Genomic DNA, 20833 nt, shown 5'->3' with positions numbered 1-20833 from the left:
TCAGTAGCATTACCAGCTTGCACTTTGAATAACTTGCCATGCAAAAAATTTAAAGCCCAAAACGTGCAAGGACACATTTAATAATGACAGTTGCTTTTTGATGCCATGGTACAGCAAACGTTAGCCCACTATTAGTGTTCAAGAAAACTGTGCAATGTAAAGCTGCCTTCACAATCTGCACAAATAAATAATCACCAGTTCTGCAAAAGCTCAGTCTGTAATAGAAAGGTGCAATTGAGTTACATTGACCAGGAAGGTCCCAGTTTTGATTCCTAGTCAACACTGAATTAACTAATGTCAACCAGGATTGTGGTAGGGACATTACAATTGGCATTAGTGCTCCAGGTTACAGGGCGGGGGGGCGGAATATGCTGAGTTTGCACAACTGATTGCTAACCATTGACCCCTGCTGGAAAGTGCATCTGTAAACATGGGATGATGTTAATATTGGGCTTGATTGGGCCCTATGGTCAAATATCCCACTAGTACGCTGTATCTAAATTCAACACCAAGAATGATTATTTTGACAAGCATTTAAGCAGGACAACTGACATTTGTCGAATCATATCCAGTGTAATGCAGCAGCTTCAGGAGGGAGGAAAAAAATCAGAGCAACATAAAATGCAGTTTCTTAGACAGCTAATAAAAGTCAGATGCTGTAAGCCAATTAACAAAATTAGTCTCTTGATGCAGTAAAAGATTATTTTTGGAGCGAAGTATGTTGTCAGAGTAATATCACTCGAAATCAGATTATGGTTGATTGAGATCATGGTTAGAAGAGTTCACTGATCAGAAACATGCTTCATCTATCCTCAATGTCTTCACTTATATTATTAAGAACACACTGCTTACACAAAAAGATCAGCTTCTCATTCGTTAAAGATCTAATTTCTAGCTTTATTACTGGACAATAAGGTGGAATCAAAAGCCAAAACATATGGATTTGAAAAGTTTAGTTTGAGTTTTGAAAATGGGCTTTATTATTGTATCAGGAGACATAATGAGACCAACCGATGACTATCCTCCTTTGTTTGGGGGGTGAGAAAAGCACAAAGTCAAGTTGATTCTGAGACAACAGGAGGTTGAAACAAAGCTCTCTAGCAAATTTGGCAGTTAAGTACCTGAGTAAAGGTGTCTATTGTAGCCCAGGGTTCTCAATAAGTGACTGGCTAGCCTGGCTCATCGGCGCTACTCAAATGGTGAGTCATGTTACGAGGGACTGGAACTCTTCCTATTTGACTCCAGGTAATTTTTTTTTTTATTCGTTCAGGTCAGCATTTATTGCTCATCCCTAATTGCCCTTGTTCAGAGGGAATTTAGGGGTCAACACATTGCTGTGGTTCTGGAGTCACATGTAGGCCAGGCCAGGTAAGGACAGCAGGTTTCCTTCCCTAAAGGGCATTAGTGAACCATATGGGCTTTTACAACTATCAGCAATGGTTCCATGGTCATCATCAGACTTTTATTTCCAGATTTTTATTGAATTCAAATTTCACCATCTGCCGTGGTGGGATTCAAACCCAGGTCCCCAGAGCATTAACCTGGTTCTCTGGATTACCAGTCCAGTGACAATACCACTATGCCACTGCCTCCCCAAATCCTGCAAGCTAATGCTTGAATAGATGGAGGACTCTTGCAAGACAAGGGCACAGCTCAAAAATGCCATGTTCTGGTAAGCAGCACAGTTTTAGTTCATTAAACTCCAGCTGCGTCATTGATCTGCCTCTAAATCTGGGGTCCAGATTTACCCATCAGGAGAAAACCATTAACTTTTATTTTTAAAATAATTACTGTCTGCAAATCTCTAAAATATATGACAAACACCCCACTCAAAATTACACAGGAGAAAATATTAAGGTGTAGCATGTCCTGACAGCACAAAAGGAGGAATAATGAACTTACCAAACTTTAGGGCATGCTTGTATCTCTGCATCAGCTCCTGGACGAGTCTGAGCTTCCGTGTCTGGTCCAAGGTCTCATGAAGGCCTAACAATCTGGCAAACTGGATGACAAACATGTGCCTTTGCATGGCTTTGACATCATCTGGCAATGCAAGGTCACTTTCTGTTGATATTGAAAGAGGTACCACTTCCATCAGTTTGTTGATGAACTGTAAAGAAAATGAGAACAGCAAAATGTACACTTAAAATGCAAAATATACCACCAATAAACATACCAAATCTACAATCTGTTACTGAAATCATCTCCTCTGGAGATCTTCCATCCAACCTCATCATCCCCAATCCCACACAGCCTACTTCTACCTTCTTCCCAAGGTCCACAAAGAGCAATGCCCTGGTCAACCCATCGTTTCAGTCTGTTCTTGCCCCACAGAACTTATTCCTTTCTATCTCAGCTCTATTTTTCACCCTTTGACTATTGCCTTCTGACCTTCATCCATGACTCTTCCAGCTCCCTCTGCCACTAACATTTCCCAGGCCCTAAACCTCTCCTTTTCACCAATGACATCCAATCCTTTTACCCTCTACCCCGACCCAGAGGGGCCGAGAGCTTTATAGTTCTTTCTTGAACAGATATCTAACCAGTCCCCATCTTCTATTACTACCTTTCTATGCCTAGCTGAATTTGAACAACTTCTCCTTTGACTCAATCACTTCCTCCAAATAAAAGGTGTTGTTGTGAGAATACATACGAGTCCCATCTATGTCTGCCTTTTTGTATATTTGGAATATGTGGGGCATTCTTTGTTCCAATCTTACTCAGGTCCCTTCCCTCACTTCTTTTTCTGGTATACTGATGACAGTATTGGTGCTGTTGCTTCCTTTTGCCTTAAACTGGAAAATTCCATCATCTTTGCTTCCAATTTTCACCCTTCCCTCACCTTCAGATGATCCATATCAGACTCTTCCCTTCCTCAACTTATTTGCCTCCATTTCTGGGGATAGGCAATTGACCAATAGACACAATAAGCCCACTGACACTCAGAGCTACATTGACTACACTTCCTCCTACCTTGCTTCCTGCAAAAATTCTATTCCATTCCGCCAGTTTCTCCATCAAAGCTATCCTGACATTGCCACCTTCCATACCAGTGCTTCCAATGTCTTCCTTTCATCTTCAGCCAAGCATACCCTTCCGCTGGAGATGACAGTGCCCTCAGCTGTGTCGATTCCATTTCCTGTCCCTCTCCTCTCACCCCTTCCTCTCTCTTTCAAAACTATGATCAGGTTCCCCTTATCCTCACAATCCACCCCACCAACCTCCACATTCAATAGATCATACTCTACCATTTTTGCCACCTCCAGCAAGATAGCACCACCAAACACATTTCTCCTTCTCATCAATCCAAAGGATTATTCCCTCTACGACACCCTGGTTTACTCCTCAATCACCTCCAAAACTCCCATATCTTACCTCAGCACCATCCCATGCAAGTGAAGGATATGCATCACCTGCCCTTTTATCTTCTTTCTACTCACTGTCCAGGGCCACAAACACTCCTTCCAGGTGAAACAGCAATTTATTTATATTACTTTTGACTTATTATACTGTATTCACTGCTTGCTATTGGTCTCCCCTACACTGGGAAGACCAAACACAGATTGGGTGATCACTTACCATTTTGCAGAAAAAATATCTGTTCAGTCTGCTAGTGTAACTCTGAGCTTCCAGTTGCCTGTTATTTCAATTCTCCATCTTGCTCCCACTCTTACTTCTCTATCCTCGACCTCCTACATTCTTCCAATGAAGCTCAAGGAACAGCACCTCATCTACTGATTAGGCACTTTGCAGCCTTGTAGATTCAACATTGAGTTCAACAATTGCAGATCAAAACTCTGCTCTAATTTTTTTCAAACAGCACCTGTTGCTGATGATTCTGCTACCTCGCATTTGCATCTCCTCTAGACTCACCTTTTGTTTCCTCACTTGCCCTATTATTACCTCCTTTTGCCTTGTACTATCATCCTTTTTCTCATTTATTCTCTCCTTCCATCCTAATACAGGCCTTTCCTTTTTTTTCTTCTTCCCCACTTCCCATTTTTCCTGCCTCTTGGCTTGCTTAAAAACCTGTTGCACCTCAAACATCTTCCAGTTCTGATGGAAGATCCTTGACTGAAACGTTAACTGTTTCTGCCTTCACAGATGCTGAATGACCTGTGCTTTCAGCATTTTGCTTTTAATTCAGATTTCCAATATCCACAGTATTTTGCTTTTGTAAACCTATCACATGTTGCAAACTAAAGTAGAAGATCAAATCACACCAAGGTAGCTCGTATTCAAATTTGTCATTGGTCCATGATAAGATCTGTCATTTTTCATCAGTATAGTAAAAACAAAGACTGGTATCAAAATATCAAGAACAATGTGGAAAGGGATATATCTAGTCATGGATTTTTCTTCCTGATCCATCACCAAATGAATTCAAGCACCAATGCTGATCGCCAATTTATTTTTCCAATAGGCTAGGTGAGAGAGAAGGAATAGTAACATTCTAATGCTCACCTCTTGCAAAAAGCACAAATACACATAGCTGAAAAGACAGGAGAGGAGGAAACTGCAAATATTGTGGGGAATGGGAAGAGGGAAGAGAAATTCATAAAAATGTGTCAATATGAAACAGCAAATTTAAGACTCATACATGACCACAAATGTTTGTGTCAGGGAGCAAGTACCTGAAATAAGAAATTGGCCAATTCTACAACACTGACAGATTTTGCTTTAATGGGCAAACATTTTTTAAATATATCGATTTAAAAATTTAACCTGTGAATGCATTGGACAAAGACTCTGCTACAAAAAAGCCACATTCTTGTCTGGGCTTGAGTGAATTTAAGGTAACGTTTTGATTTGCTTAATTGGCCAACACAGACTGAAATTTGGAACAAATGGTGCTTTTTTGTGCAGGGAGCAATGACACTTCCAAATAAAGGAACAAATGAAGCTCAGAAAATAATGCCAATTTGCCAGATTAGTGGGAAATCTCGTTACATAAGACAACCTGCTGCAACATCAAAGGGCTCAAGTGGCACCAATATCCCTTAGGCAAATCAAACTTTGATATACTATAATTTTGTGCCAACACATCTCATGTGATATGCTTAGTTCAGCAACCCTGTATTCCACTTCAGAATTCTGTAACTCAAATATACTCTCCAGGCACAACCCAAAGTTCAAAGGACAAAACCTACAAACTAACTACATTATTGAGTCTTTTCTACAGTTTAAATGAACAAAATAAAGAAGAAATACTCTTCATTCAAGTCCTAGTGGTAACACTGCATTGGTACAACATGTCAATTTACCACTGTAACGGAGCTCTTGCTCATTTATTCTACACAGTGTAAATTTTCAATTAGATATAGGAAAAGGGATAGGCCATTGCCCCACTTCACCATGATGATAATGAACGGAACTCCTGATCGTTTTCCAATCGCAATTTTCTGCCCTTTCCATGTCTCTTACTTCCCAATGAGTTTAGTTCTATTTTAATCACCCAAAGCGATCTGCATTCTTAGCAATCTGGAGCAGAGCCAGATTTTCATAATCCTTTGGGTTCAGAAACATTCCTGAATTTGCTTTTAACAGGCTTAGTTCTGATTTTAAGGTTTCATAACTTTCTTTTGAACTGCTGTACTGGAGGGAAGAATCAGTTCTTATGTCAATTAAAAATTATTGTCTCTAATTTTACAAGAGATACAAGGCAGCAAGCAACTCATATAATGACTGAATGCTGAGGCCACTGGGTGCACTTACCCACTCACCTCACTGTAGCACAGTCTGAGCGAATGAAGACTCTGCCAGTCTCCCGGTCTCACCTGTGTATGCCGCTCCAGTGACAGAAGGTCGACAAAGATTCTCAGGTCAGAATAACAGCAAGGCTTATCCCCAAACCTCTCAAAGTACTGGAACATCAGATCCTCTGGAATCCCTAGCAGTAACAAGGAGAAATACAAGATAAGGAAATTCAAACATAGGCAAATATGGGAGTGAATACCAAATTGCTGATGCCTAATATTCTAAACTGGTGAAATTTTTCAGTATGCGCAATCTGAAGGTTGATAGAACACCATGGCTCACTTGCCTCAATTTGAAGGCTGTAGGTTCACAACTTATTACAGGACTTGAGCATATAATCAAGGCTGATGCTTCATTGCACGACTGAGGGGCTGTTGCATTGTTGAAAATGCCAATGATGCAGTAACCAAGGCTCAACCTACTTGTTCATGGAGACATTTTCAAAGACGGACTGGGAACATGCTGAAAATTAATAATCTCAACTTGATGGGCAGACTTAATTGAAGAAACTGAAATAGTGCTTCTGGTTGAGGAATTACTGTTCATATGTTGAATGTGGAGAAACTTAATGGAAAGAACCACCCGATGCACCTAGCCAAGCTGTTCCAGTACAGCTATAACACTGGCACCTACCCGGCTATGTGGAAAATTGCCCAGGTATGCCCTGTACACAAAAAGCAGGACAAATTCGACCCGGTCAATTACCGCCCCATCAGTCTACCCTCGATCATCAGTAAAGTGATGGAAGCGGTCACCAGCAGTGGTCTTGCTTACAATAACCTGCTCACTGATGCTCAATTTGGGTTCCACCAGGGGCATTCAGCTCCCGACCTCATTACAACCTTGGTTCAAACATGGACAAAAGAGCTGAACTTCAGAGGTGAGGTGAGAGTAACTGCCCTTGACATCAAGGGCGCATTTGACCAAGTGTGACATCAAGGAGCCCTAGAAAAACTGGAGTCAATGGGAATAAGAGGGAAAACTCTCCACTGGTTAGAGTAATATCTAACACAAAGGAAGATGATTGTGGATTTCTAGGTCAGTCATCTCTGTTCCAGGACAAGGCTGCAGGAATTCTTCAGGCAAGTGTCCAAGGCCTAACCACCTTCAACTGCTTCATCAATAACCTTCCATCATAAGGTCAGGAGTGGGGATGTTCACTGATGATTGCACAATGTTCAGCACCTTTCGCAACTCCTCAGATGCCGAAGCGGCCCATGTCCAAATGCAGCAAGACCTGGGAAACATCCGGGCTTGGGCTGACAAGTGGCAAGTAACATTCGCGCCACACAAGTGGCAGGCAATGACTATCTCCAACAAAAGAGAATCTAACCATTGCCCTTTGACATTCAATGGCATTACCATCGCTGAATCCCCCCACTATCTTCATCCTGGGGGCTACCAATGACCAGAAACTGAACTGCACTAGCCATATAAATATTGTGGCTACAAAAGCAGGTCAGAGACTAGGGGCAGAATTTTACATGAGTGGGATTTTACAGTCCCACTAAAGCAAATGGAGTTTAGAATGGCTCACCGCATTTTACAGCCCCTCCCTGCTGTGACGGGGCCATAAAATTCCAGCCCAGGAATACTGCTGCAAGTAACTCACCCCCTGACTTCCCAAAGCCTGTCCACCATCTACAAGGCACAAGTCAGGAGTGTGATGGAAAACTCTCCCCTTGCCTGGATGAGTGCAGCTCCCACAACACTCAAGAAGTTCGACACCATCCAGGACAAAGCAGCCCGCTTGATTGGCACCACATCCACATTCACTCCCTCCACCCCCAACGCACAGTAGCAGCAGTGTGTACCATCTACAAGATGCACTGTAGAAGCTCACCAAGACTCCTTAGACAGCACCTTCCAACCCCACGACCACTAGCATCTAGAAGGACAAGGGCAGCAGATACATGGGAACACCACCACCTGGAAGTTCCCCTCCAAGCCACTCACCACCCTGACTTGGAAATATATCACCGTTCCTTCACTGTCACTGGGTCAAAATCCTAGAACTCCCTCCCGAACAGCACCATGGGGTGTACCTACATGTTGTATTTCTGGTGAAAATGGAAGAAAGCTTAATTACTATTTACTTGTTTTGCTCAAAGAGGGACAATTGATTGTACTGTACTGTCAGTCCACTGTAACCAGCTAACTCAGCACAGATTTGGAGTTAAGCCTCTGATTTGAGTAGGTCAATGGCTCATTGGATAAACTTGCCGACCCAACATCATACCAAAATAAGAAGTGTGCCACAGCCCCATGATCAATATAATATTTAAGTTGGAGGGTCTGCCCCAAATTTTTCATTTACTTTCCTTGGACATCAGCTTTGTACATTCAGGCCCTATTCCAGATATTTGAGTTTGGTACTGACAGAATACCTCATTGTCAAATGTGCCATCTTTTGAGATGTTAACTTAAGTAATAGAGTTCACCTGGTGTCCTGACCAACATTGTGATCATTTATCTCACAGCTACTTGAGGGGCTTTGTTGTATGCAAATTACCTGCCATGTTTGCCTACATTTTCACAGTGATTATAATTCAAAATATGTGAAACATTTTGAGATGTCCTGAGGTTGTGTAAGGCGCTATATAAAAGGGGTTTCTTTCTTTTTTCTCCCTGAAAGCTGTGACACATGCTCCAGTACAATATTCCATTGCACTGAAAAGCTTCTTTGTACCTAAACTACCTTTAGAGGCACAAAACATGAATATTGAGTTTCAATAAGCTATTTGATTGAGGAGGGCATCACAACCAAACTCAAACCTTTCTTCAAATGGATATCAACATGTACACTTTCCAACAAGGATCAATGAATTGCAAGCAGGAGCAGTAATGCTTTTTTTTCCTCAATCACTCCCTGTGGGTAGGGTATTCTATGCTCCAACAACCCTGTGTGCAAAGAAATTTCTCCTAACATCTCTCCACACTCTTCATGATAATTTTAAGTTAATATGGAATAAATTTTCATCCAGTAAACTATTAATCACTCACCAAGTTTGTGCTCATCATTGGTACCCCTCTCTCTCAGCCGTCTTATCAATTCAAGTTTAGCCAGGTATGGTCCCCTCAGGCGACGAGAGCCCTTTGGTTCCTCACTCAAAATTCGCTCCTCCACAAAGGTTATGGCTTCCTGTACAAGGCAAGTGACTGGACCCTCCGGGCAGCTATGAAATACAAAGAACATGGTTATGCTGCCAGCATTGCACAAAAAAGCTAACTACGGCTTGCATTTGATGTATCGGGCCACCGTTTTGGGGGCAGGCTTGCCAACAGTCAGTAGAAAACAGGACAGGAGACTTGATGTCAAACCATCAGCAGAAGACAAAGGGATTTTTTAAATTTATGCAGGACAGGACGGAGTGCAAAATTCTGATATTTCTAATGGGTCATTCAGGAACTTTCGTCATTATGGCAAGCATAGAAAGAGAGTAATATGTAGTGAAGTGGATTTTGATTCAGTTGAAGCATTCAAAAGATAGATCAAATTGACTGCTATATGTGTGTGTTGACATATGCTTAGATTAAGAAAAAATGGAAATTGTCAGATCTGGATGGAAATATGAACTGGATGATCTAGCTCGCACTCTATCCGAGCAGCATTTCTGTTCATGGAGCAGCTGTGACAGAAGTCATGGTAAAGGTGACCAACCCTACCCCTCAGTTAGAGGACAACAGATATCTGCCACGGTGTTGAAAAGGAATTGAAAGCTTGAAAGGGGAGTCAAAGAAGTAAATGCTTATTTTAAAATTATTTGATACAACCTTAGAACGCAACGGAAATTTACTGGTTTCAAAATATGTACCCATACATTGTAATGCAGCAAAAGATTGTACAAGTACATTGCAGAGCTTAAATGATTATTTTCCTCTCTGTTTAAGAAAATAGGTGCTTGGATTCTATTTTATGGAGATTATATAAATTGAAAGTACAGCAATGATTTTAATTCATTTTACAGAAATACAATTTTAAAAGAAAAATCACACCACTTACTGCTCTGCCTCTGCAGGTGGAGCCCAAGCCTCATCAATCAGATGGAAGAGGGAATCAAAGTAGGATAAGTAAAATTGCCAGTCGTCTGGGCTAGAAGAGAACAGCAACAGCATTTACTGCATACACATCCAATAAACCCTTTAAGTATAACTTTAAGACCATGTGTTCAGTTGCTTGGATGAACTCAATTAGAGACTCATTTATTTGTTGAGGGTAGGACACCTTTAGTGTGGCTTTCCAGCTCCAAAAAATAGCTATTATAAAATGTTGTGCGGTCATTAAAAGATTCCCTTTCTGTTGATTTATGATTTGTTATTTCATTGATACATTTGAGCCAATTGGGTACAAGAACAAATCATTCTTAGTCTACGTGACACTTTTAAAGTCTGAGAAACACACTGGATCTAAGGCAATTAACCCATAAATACTTCTACACCAATGTTAAATACAAAACAATCTTAAATTATTCTATGCCCGAGAGCTGAAACCTTAAATACACAAGTACATGCCAATTTTCAAAGTTCCTTAACCGAACAATATTTAAAATCCAAATGACTCAAGGCTGTTACTTAATTCAGATTTGCAGCCTTGAGTGATACTTTCTATTCATCACTATAATACATTGCTCATTAAATAGGTTACACTCCTTTCCTTATAAAACAGAGCATCAGCCAACTTACTGTATATATTTATAAAGGTCACGAATGTTGGAAATCTGAAACTAAAACAGAAAATGTTAAAATGCACAGCTGCTCAGGCAGCATCTGGAAGAGGAAAGGCATTTATATTTTTCTTTCAGATCTTGACCAACCTGCTGTACATTTCCAACATTTTCTGTTTTCACTGCGCTTAAAATTTTCCTAGTCAAATGTCCTCATGTGCTTAGACTATTCCATCTGTGGGTATGGCTTGAATTGAAAACACGTTCCTTCACACTTCATAACGAGTTGGAAGACGCCAGTCGGAAATAACACTTTTTTTTTTGGTTACCTTGTAATTGATGGATTCCTTCTACTCAGTAGTTAATTAGCTCAAATGTATTCACAAATTAAGTTCAAGAGTGGCATGTGTATTGCTTGTACGCCACCACAGTGTAAGGGGCACACTAGATATATTAATGCTGGGTTCTGAATTCTGGAATGCGATGTTGTAATGAAGAAGTGGTCAACAATATTAATTTGGGAATTCATTGGGAGGCAAAAGACGGCAGATTTTAATAAATATTTCATTGCAGTCACACAATACGGATATGTGGTATCCTGATGGAAGGGTTGTGAACAGAAAGCAGTCAGAAGTCAGTACACTCCCAAGCAAAGGGACGGAAGGTTTCAACAGGTTCATTATCCTCATACCTTCTACTAGGTGACTTTACAGTGGAACCTGAGACTTGGGAATTGGTCAGATGCCTGCTCTCTCAAACACAACTATCATATAGTTTACAAAGAATAAATCACTCACAATTGCAGCGACAATACCTGATGAACACATTTTGGTTTAGTTGCTTTAAACTTATTGGAATCGTATTAGAGTACTGGCCTTTTCACAGATATAATGCTGTGAGTACAACTATGTCAGCTTGCTGACTGACCCATTTGTGGGGGGAACTCTCAATACCAATTGTTCACAACTGAGTTGCTTATTAGGGCACTTTAGAGCCAATTAAGAATCAACCTGAAGCCACATGTAGGCCAGGCCAGGTGGGAAGGAAGGACTACAATAAACCGGTTGAGTTTTACCCCAATCTGGAAGCTTCCTATTTTTATTTTTCTGGTTCAATTTCCCACTTGCCATAGTATGATTTGAACTCATTACATCTGAGTTGCTCTTTCAGTATCATAATGACTCAGGTGCCCTATCTCAGATGATCCTCTTAATACAACTTAAACATTTCCGCTGTCAACTAAGGTTTAAAATTTCTATTTATGATCTCCAAACTGCCAGAGTTGTTATTGCCAATTTTGGTTGCAGTAGCAGTAGGGCAACTACAACTGGCCATAGTCCCGGAACAAGCAACAAAAAATTGGCCAAGGCTGTACTCTAGTCTCTAAACAGCAACCCCTGTTAGCAGATGTGTAGATGCTAGCTAAGGGCACAATCAGCTTCAGCTGCAATGGCCACCAGTTAGCCTGCCAGTATTCATGATCATGGATCACAAATGAAGACCACAACTTGCGTAAGGTGCCCACTCCAATCAACTATTCCCTCTAAAGAAATTGAGGGAAATCAGAGGGAAAGTACAAATAGGAACGGCAAAAGAAATATTCTGCATCCAGAGGCTGGTCCTATTGGTAAGAACTGCTAACTCTTCAGCTGAGTCCAATTACTCTTCAGGGTACACCTTTCCTATGGAGAGTCAGTAGGATAGACCCACCTTCCGACTACAAAACAGCAAGACAACGTATCGTTAATAGAATGGAAGAGCACATAAACTTGTCCTCTGAGAATACTGTTAAATAAACGAGGAATTGCTCACTTGTTCAGTAAAAGTTTCCTTGACAATGCGTTGCATTCAGGCCATTTTATCAGCTTCTTGTACAGCACCATACATTTCATCTCTCGACTCTGCAACTCACTGGTCAGTTTTTCTGAGAAGAAAAACAGAATTTCCATGTATATTGTTTGACTCAAACACAGCCTAGAAAACCCCTTCCTTTTTGGACACTCTCAATCTAATCCCTATTGAGTATGAGTCCACAGTGCAAAGTTGACCCTTACACAGCATTAAGCTGGCAATCTCACTCAGATGTCATAAGGTTGCTAATGTGAAAAATGGTAAAATGGAAACTGTCATACTGGAGTAGTGGAGCTCTTTAGAATATATTACTGCTAAATTCCCAGAAGCTAACATAGTTTTTGCAGGAAACAGGGATGAAGGACAGTGAGACTGAAACTTCAGGCACTTCCCAACAGGAAGGCAAGGAAAAACCAATCATTCCCAACAGCCATCTTCTAGTAGATGTTTATGCAGCATCATTGATAGAGGATTAGTAGGAAATCACAACTCCACTCTCACAATTGGGGTCATTTATGACTGGAGAGACATAGAAAAGCGGACAAAAAGTTCCCCTAATAACTTGAGTAGGTAAGTGGGCCACTTGGGATGTTACTGTACCATATAGAGAGTGCTTTCAGGTTCAATCCCGAACAAGTACTGAGCTAGTGAATCAAACCCAGGGCAAAGGTGGGTGTCACCTGAACTGGCTTTGATGTTTCCAGTTTCCAGAGGGAAAAAAAAACTATCAACCAAAACTCCAACTGCTATTAACTACCCAGTGATCCCTGCAAGAAAGTATGTGTTTAGGAAGAATCTGGATTGGTGGAAAAGCATGCCTTTACTTATTTTCCAGACTCATATGATAAATAGTCATTTCGGCAGAAAACCGCAGGGCTGTCCATGTTTGTGGAACTACATTCTCAGGAGATGATGATGGGGAGGGAAATGGAAAAATATCATACTGCACAATCCTTTCCACAAAAATCTTACAATAAAGCTAGTTCCCATGTTACCTCCCAGTTTTCCTCTGATAACTTCCAGAGCCTCTTGGTCTTTTCCAAGTCGTTCCAAAATCATCAAGTAGAGTTGCACCTATTACCAAACACAAAACTTGTGAAACAGATGGAAATCACATGTATTCAGAGGCTGAGGACACACTGAGATTTCAAATTTCAAAATTTTTAACAATTACTCAAGTCTCACAACGAGCTTAAAATCAGTTTGAAGAGGTACAATCTTAAAATAGAATTCATTTCCAATCTTTATTAAAGCCAGTCAAAGACTGGGCAATGAACCTAGGTTTGATTCTCATTTGCTTGGCCCTAATCTGAGCCACACAGAACTGAATAAAGACTGTAGGACCACGGGAGAAGACAGGGTGGTGGTTGTGTAGTCCCTCTTGAAAGCTAGCTACAAGAGAAGCTGCCTCCAGTCTGGAGGCAAGACATCCACAAGTCCTCTCAGCAACAGGAGTGTGAAGACTGAATATACAGGAGCAGGTTTGCCAAAACACAATGAATTACTAAGAAGAAAAACTACTAAACTTAATAGTGGGTTTCTTTTTTGTTTAGCTGGTAGTCACCTGCCACAAAAATACAACAGGGCTGGGAGAAAAGTTGTAAGTTAATTAGCCAGCATACCGATTCTTGATCACTATGCAGGAACAAGAAGAAAAGGGACAAAACAACACAACAGGCAAAAAGTCTGTCCTTGTCACAATGTTGTGACTAGCAAGGCACACGTCACAACTTGGGATATTCCCATTTTGTTACCTCAGCTTCTGCCTCAATCTTGTCTTCTTTCACCATCTTTTCCACCATTCGCTGGGCTAAGGGGAGGAACATTGTCTTTGATAACTTCTCATCTTGTGCTGAAATAGACTACATAAGACACAAATATGATTTAAAAAGCCCAAGGGACAGATAGATTTTAAGTCCTCATAAAAACAATGTTCAGCACCCTTCCCACAATTGTAATAGCTTCCATCACCTGTCTCTGTACAGCTACTGCTATGAGACAAATATTTGTCTGTCATCAGTCTTTATGATTATTAATCCTGTACATCAGGTGTATGACAACACAGAGCTAAACAGCTCTCACAATGCCCTTTATACAACGGCTGTGGACATATTTTGGGTTCAATTATTGCGAACAAGCATCTTGTCTCGAGTTATATTTCTATCTCAAGGCAGAAAAAGCATTGCAACAAGCTGGAGAATACTGCTGCCTCTTGCTTCTCCAGCCTGGCACAATCCTCCATCTGCCTCATTGCAGCAACTACCATCTAAAAAGCGCCCTTAATGCAGAAAAAGGGCAAAATGACTCATATTGCTTCAAGGCCAAACACAAGCAGATGCTCAACCATTTGAGGCAGGCAACAGAAAGGTGGGGAAGGAGGGGAGTACACTTAGGAAAGAAGATCAAAGACTTGGTCCAAGAGGTGGGTTCTCAAGCAGTTTTGAAAGTAGAGAAGTTAATGAAAGGAGTGCCAGGAAGTAAGGCTTAAATGAGCATTGAAGGTTCTGAGTCAGGGAAGAAAGTACAGAATTCAGAGTCAGAAGGCTGGAAGAAATTGCAAGGTGGCATAAGTCAAATGAAGAAAGTTATAAACAATAAGAATTTTAAGAACACAAAATTGGAGGAGTAGACCATTTGGCCCGTCAAGCCTGCTCCACTATTCAATATGATCATGGTTGGCCTTCTGCCTCAACTCCACTTTCCCACCTGCTCCCTAAATACCCCGATTCCCTGTGAGACCAAGAGTGGAATTTTACGACCCCTCCCGCCGACGGGATTTTCCACTCCCGCTGAAGTCAATAGACTTTTGAACAGCTTGTTGCATTTTATTGACCTGCTCCTGCCGCAAAATTCTGGCCTAAGAATCTGTCTATCTCAGTCTTAAATATAGTCAAAAATGGAGCATCCACAATCCTGCAGACAATTCCAAAGGCCTACAACCCTTTGAGTGAAGAAATTTCTCCTCATCACTGTGGTAAACGATCAACCCCTTACCCTGAGATTCTGCCCTCACTCTCGATTCTCCAACCAGGGAAAACTAACTCTTAGTGTCTATCCTGTCAGCCCCTTCAAAATTTTGCATGCTTCAATGAGATTACCTCTCATTCTTCTGAACTCCAAAAAGTATAGGCCCAATTTAATCAGCCTCTTATCATTGGACAAACCTTTTACCCCAACAACCTATCTAATGAACCTTTTTTGCACTATCTCCAAGGCAAGTATATCCTTCCTTAGACAGGGAGACCAAAACAGGACACGCTACTTCAGGTGTGGTCTCAGCAAAGCACTATACAATCGTAACAAGACTTCCTTATTCTTTACACCAGGCTTGTCTAACCTTTTCATGCAAGGGGCCACATTTCAATTTTTTTCTCATTCAAAGGGCCAATGGGCAAATTTCACAAAGATAAGGTTTGGCGCAACATTAAACATGAATTTCGGTAAAATGTTGAGCTATGAAGAAAAGAAACAACTTGCTGAGCAAAAATAAAGCAAAGTCAAAGCAATAAATTGATAGTTAAAATAATGAGTTATTAATAAAGATGAGCATTCGAACGTGAAATTGTGTTTTTCTGGCTCACAGTCAGTCTCAGAATACTTATTCACTCACCCTCACCAACTGTGAGAGTTGGAATGAGTGTGTTGGCGTGTGGGGGTGTGTGCAAACCCTGAGACTGGGAGCGAGCTAGATGCACACACTCACGCTCCGTCGCAAACACTGGCAGCCTGCTCCCGCCCCACCTCCTGTCCCCCCAACCCGGCAGCCACTTTCACTCTGTCAGGCCTCAGGCTGAAGAACACTGCTCCCCCAATCAGAGACTGGTTCTCTCCCACATTTGTTGCTGATTGGCTCACTAGTGATCCTAGCAACAGCAAACACAGGAGAGAAACGCCCTGCGATTGGAGGAGCAGTTCTTTGAAGAATCTTCAAATTCACTTACCGGCATTTTGAACAGGTCCACAGGCCGGATAGAGAGGCCTTGTGGGTCAGGTAGTGGCCTGTGGACAGCGTGTTGGACAAGCCTATTTTACACCAATTCCCCTGCGTTAAAGGCCAACATACCATTTGCCTTCCTAATTGCTTGCTAAACTTGCATGCTAATTTTCTCTGTTCCTCATACGAGTACACCCTCTGAACATCAACATTTCTAAGTTTGGTGAATTTTAAAAAATATTATGCTTTTCTATTCATACAGCCAAACTGAATAACTTCTCACTTCCCCACATTATACTCCACCTGCCACCTTGTTGCTCTCTTATTAAACTTGTCTATCTATCTTTGCAGCCTCTTTATGTCCTCCTCAGAGCTTGCATTCCCACCTTTGTATTGTCAGCAAGCTTAGATACATTACTCTCTGTCTCTTCGTCTAAGTCATTAAAATAGATTGCAAATAATTGAGGCTACAGCACTGATCCTTGCGGCACTCCACTAGTCACAGCCTGTCAACTTGAAAATGCCCTGTTTACCCCAATCTTTGGCTTCATGTCAATTAACCAATCCTCTATTCATGCTAATATATTAACCCCAACTCCAGGAGCCCTTGCCTTGCATATTAAACTTTTCTGTAGCACCTTATCAGCTGCCTTTTGGAAATCCATGTATACTACATCTACCCATTCACCTTTATCTACCCTTTAAGTTACATCCTCAAAAAATACTAATAAATTTGTCAAACACAATTTCTTTACGTAAAACTATGTTGACTTTGATTTCTTTATCTTTCATGGGATGTGGGCACCACTGGCAAGCCCAACATTTGTTGCTCATCCCTAAATGCCCTTGAACTGACTAGCTTGCTAGGTCATTTCAGAGGGCAGTTAAGGGTCAACCATATTGCTGTGGGCCTGGAGTCACTTGTGGGCCATACCAGGTAAGGACAACAGGTTTCCTTCCCGAAAGGACATTAGCGAACCAGATGGGTTTTTACAACAATTGGTACAGCTGTCATGATCACATTACTGAGACGAGCTTTCAATTCCAGATATACTAACTGAATTCAAATTCTACCAGCTGCTGTGGTGGGATTTGAACCCATATCCACAGAGCATCTCTGAGTCTCTGGATTACCAGTCCAGTGACATTATCACTACCCCTGATCATATGGTGATCTTCTAAATGCAATGTTAAGACTTACTTACTAATAAATTCCAGTATTTTCCTAATGACTTGTATCAGGCTAATTGGCCTGTAGTTCCCTCTTTTCTCTTTCCTTCCTTTCTTGAATGGCGGTGCTACATTTGCTGACTTCCAATCTGCTGAGACAGTTCCAGATTTTGAGGGACCACAATAGTTTAGTGAGATTGGGGGTGGGGGGGGGGGAGGGGGTAAATGAATGAATGGGACTTCCATGGTTTAGGGTGTTTGCAGTGGATTTTTGGGATGTACAGGATGTAGCTCAGGGTGTTGAATAAATTGAGTGCAGTGATAACATGAATAGAGTTTAAGGTGGATAATGTTGTGAAGTTTTGGTTGTAGATTTAATATGCTGTTTGAAACCCAAGGTCAAATGTCACAAAGTTTTCAGATAGTCTGACAGGAAGGGAAGAGAATTGTATGAATTGCAAGGAAGTCGAGCTTTTAGTGGTAGTCAAAAACAATTGCTTTGGCTCTCTGTACTTTCAATTGTAGAAAATTCAGGCTCATCCATAACTTGTCAGACAGACAGCACAGAGGTTCTTGGGTGTGTAAAGGAATGCTGGTGAAGTACAGATGGGTGTTCTCAACATACATATGGAAGTTGACACAGTGTCTATGTGCAATGAAGGGCAGCATGTAGATCAGGACTTAACTTAATTTCATTTATACTTAAACCAGAAAAAATATAATGAAGAAAGCAAGATAAATGGGGTATCATTAACAATTTAAGAACAAGTATGCTACAAACATTCCTGGCTATACATTATACCACTGGTGTGCAGATCAGGCACAAATTAACTAAGTGGTTGCAACAAAAGAGACAAAATTTGAGAGAAATAGAACTTCTCTGTGCACTGACTCAAAGATTGGGATGGGACAAATGGATTTTGATTCATGGGAGACTAGCACCAGTACTGGGGAAAGAGGGAAATGTACCGTTGAGACAGTCTTCACCTGAACCATGTACCAGTGAATCATATAACTAGGGGTGTAGAGAGCGCTTTAAACAAAATAATGTGGGAGAGAATTCACATGGGGGGAGATTTGGAAAGTTCAAGAGAAAGGACAAGCAATAGTGCAGGGTAGCCAAAATGTGACAGGAAGGAGAAATTCTTCCATCAGAGAGTCATTAGTTTTTGGAATTCTCTTCCACAGAGAATAGTTGAGGCTGGGTTATTGAATCTATTAAAAGGCTGACTTAGACAGATGTTTGATCAACAAAGGAGTTAAGGGTTATGCGGCAGGCTGGAAAGTGGAATTAAGGCCACAATCACATCACCCATGATTCTAATCGAATGGCGGAGCAGGTTCGATGGGCTGAATGGCCTAAGCCTGCTCCTATTTCTTATCATCTTATTACTTGCATAAGTGCCTCCACCCCTCATGTTTTCAGCAGTCAGATATAATGTGGACAGCGGCAGTTTAGAGACGTCAACAAACTTGTTTTGGATGCTACCACAGAACACTGACGAGAAATGGCTACCAGTTCTTTTAATAAGCCAGTGAAATTTTAAATCATCAGTGGGTCCATGGTTAAGTAAAACCTGGTGTGCAATAGTTGGCAACGGCTACATTGAAGCTCTACAGAAAAAAACCCACAAAAATTTGGCCTTGTTTCGACACCAAAAAATATGAACATTGGGGGCAGATTGAATTTACTGTGTGAAACAACATATCTTGGAACCTGTCCTGAAGCATGATCTCCCCCACACCATCACAACTCCCCTATCACCTCATATTGATGGTTGTGCAATTATACCAGTGTTAAATGTCAATTTTCTAAGAAAACAGAACTTGGATAAAGAGAAAAAGGGAGGCTTATGACAGATACCGAGGGCTCAAAACAGCAGATGCCCTAGAGCAGTACAGAATGTGAAGGGGGAACTTAAAAAAGGAAAATAGGAGAGCAAAAAGGGGGGATGAGAAAACATTGGCAGGTAAAATAAAGGAAAATCTAAAATTATTTACAAGTACATTAAGAGTAAGAGGATAACTAAGGAAAGAGTAGGGCCCATTAAGGACCATAGTGGTAATTTGTGTATGAAGCCTGAAGACGTAGGTAGGGTTCTAAATGAATACTTTGTGTCGGTGTTCACAAGTGAGAGGGATGATGTGGGTAAGGAAATCAGGCAGAAGGACTGTGATATAATTAAAGAAATTAGCATAGAAAGGGGGGAGGTTCTAAGGGGTCTGGCAGGCTTAAAAGTAGATAAATCTCCAGGCCCTTATGAAAGGTATCCCAGGCTGTTGAGTGAGGCAAAGGAGGAGATAGTAGGGGCGCTAGCAATAATTTTCAATACCTCTCTGCCACTGGAGAGGTGTCAGAGGACTGGAGGGCAGCCAATGTGGTGCCGTTATTCAAGAAAGGAGGAAGGGATAAACCAGGGAACTGCGGGCCAGTCAGTCTAAATTCAGTGGTGGGGAAACTATTGGAAGCAATTCTGAGGGACGGAATTAAACTACACTTGGAGAGGCAGGGATTAAACAAGGACAGTCAGCATGGTTTTGTTAAGGGGAGGTGATGTCTGACCAATTTGATTGAATTTTTCAAAGAGGTGACCAGGTGTGTAGATGAGGGCAATGCATTTGACATAGTCTACTTGGACTTCAGCAAGGCTTTTGATAAGGTCCCGCATGGGAGATTGATAACGAAGGTAAGAGCCCATGGGATCCAAGGCAATTTGGCAAATTGGATCCAGAATTGGCGGAGTGGCAAGAAGCAGAGGGTGATGGTCGAGAAGTGTTCTTGTGACTGGATGCCTGTGCCCAGTGGGGTCCCACGGGGATAGGTATTGGGTCCCTTGCTGTTTGTGGTATATATAAACGATTGAGACTTGAATGTAGGAGGGTTGATCAGTAAGTTCGCAGATGACATGAAAGTTGGTGGGGCGGTAAATAGTGAGGAGCATAGCCTTAGATTACAGGGGGATATAGACGGGTTGGTCAGATGGGCTGATCAGTGACAAATGGAATTTAATCCGGATAAGTGTGAGGTGATGCCATTGGGCAGGACAAACAAGGCACGGGAATACACGATGAACGGTAGGACCCTGGGAAGTACCGAGGATCAGAGGGACCTTGGTGTGCATGTCCACCTGCCCCTTAAGATAGTAGGTAATGTGGTTAAGAAGGTAAAAACAAAAATAGCTGCAAAAACTCAGCTGGTCTGACAGCATCTGTGGAGAGGAATACAGTTAACATTTCAAGTCCATGTGACTCTTCATCAGAACTAAGGAAAAATAGAAATGAGATGAAATATAAGTTAGTTGAGGGGGGTGGAACAGGTAGAGCTGGATAGAGGGCCAGCGATAGGTGGAGACAAAGAAGAGATTGCCAAAGATGTCATAGACAAAAGGACAAAGGGGTGTTGATGGTGGTGATCATCCCCACCACTGAACATCAAGCCATTCTTTCCAGGACTGTC

The 20833-nt window shown here is 41.5% G+C and overlaps 1 protein-coding gene and 1 long non-coding RNA gene across 7 annotated transcripts in view; both read right to left on the bottom strand.

Annotated features, from left to right (window-relative positions):
- LOC144687835 (uncharacterized) overlaps positions 1-20833 on the bottom strand; it is a 239690-nt gene that overhangs the window by 177895 nt on the left and 40962 nt on the right. The window lies entirely within an intron of this gene.
- The window catches only part of naa25 (N-alpha-acetyltransferase 25, NatB auxiliary subunit), a 97397-nt gene that overhangs the window by 49019 nt on the left and 27545 nt on the right, over positions 1-20833 (bottom strand). For 4 of the 6 annotated variants that reach the window (XM_078554352.1, XM_078554351.1, XM_078554353.1 and 1 more), the window contains exons 6-12: positions 14027-14134; positions 13268-13346; positions 12234-12345; positions 9761-9850; positions 8761-8933; positions 5724-5890; positions 1903-2110 (exon numbers count right to left, since the gene is read on the bottom strand). In XM_078554352.1, the coding sequence (XP_078410478.1) occupies positions 1903-2110; positions 5724-5890; positions 8761-8933; positions 9761-9850; positions 12234-12345; positions 13268-13346; positions 14027-14134 (937 nt within the window). The remainder of the gene's footprint in view (positions 1-1902; positions 2111-5723; positions 5891-8760; positions 8934-9760; positions 9851-12233; positions 12346-13267; positions 13347-14026; positions 14135-20833) is intronic. The other 2 variants (XM_078554355.1, XM_078554354.1) reach the window with 1 other exon arrangement.

Source organism: Cetorhinus maximus, chromosome 12 (genome assembly GCF_964194155.1).
Source record: "Cetorhinus maximus chromosome 12, sCetMax3.hap1.1, whole genome shotgun sequence".
Classification (NCBI taxonomy): domain Eukaryota; kingdom Metazoa; phylum Chordata; class Chondrichthyes; order Lamniformes; family Cetorhinidae; genus Cetorhinus; species Cetorhinus maximus.
This window is presented reverse-complemented; position numbering and strand designations above follow the sequence as displayed.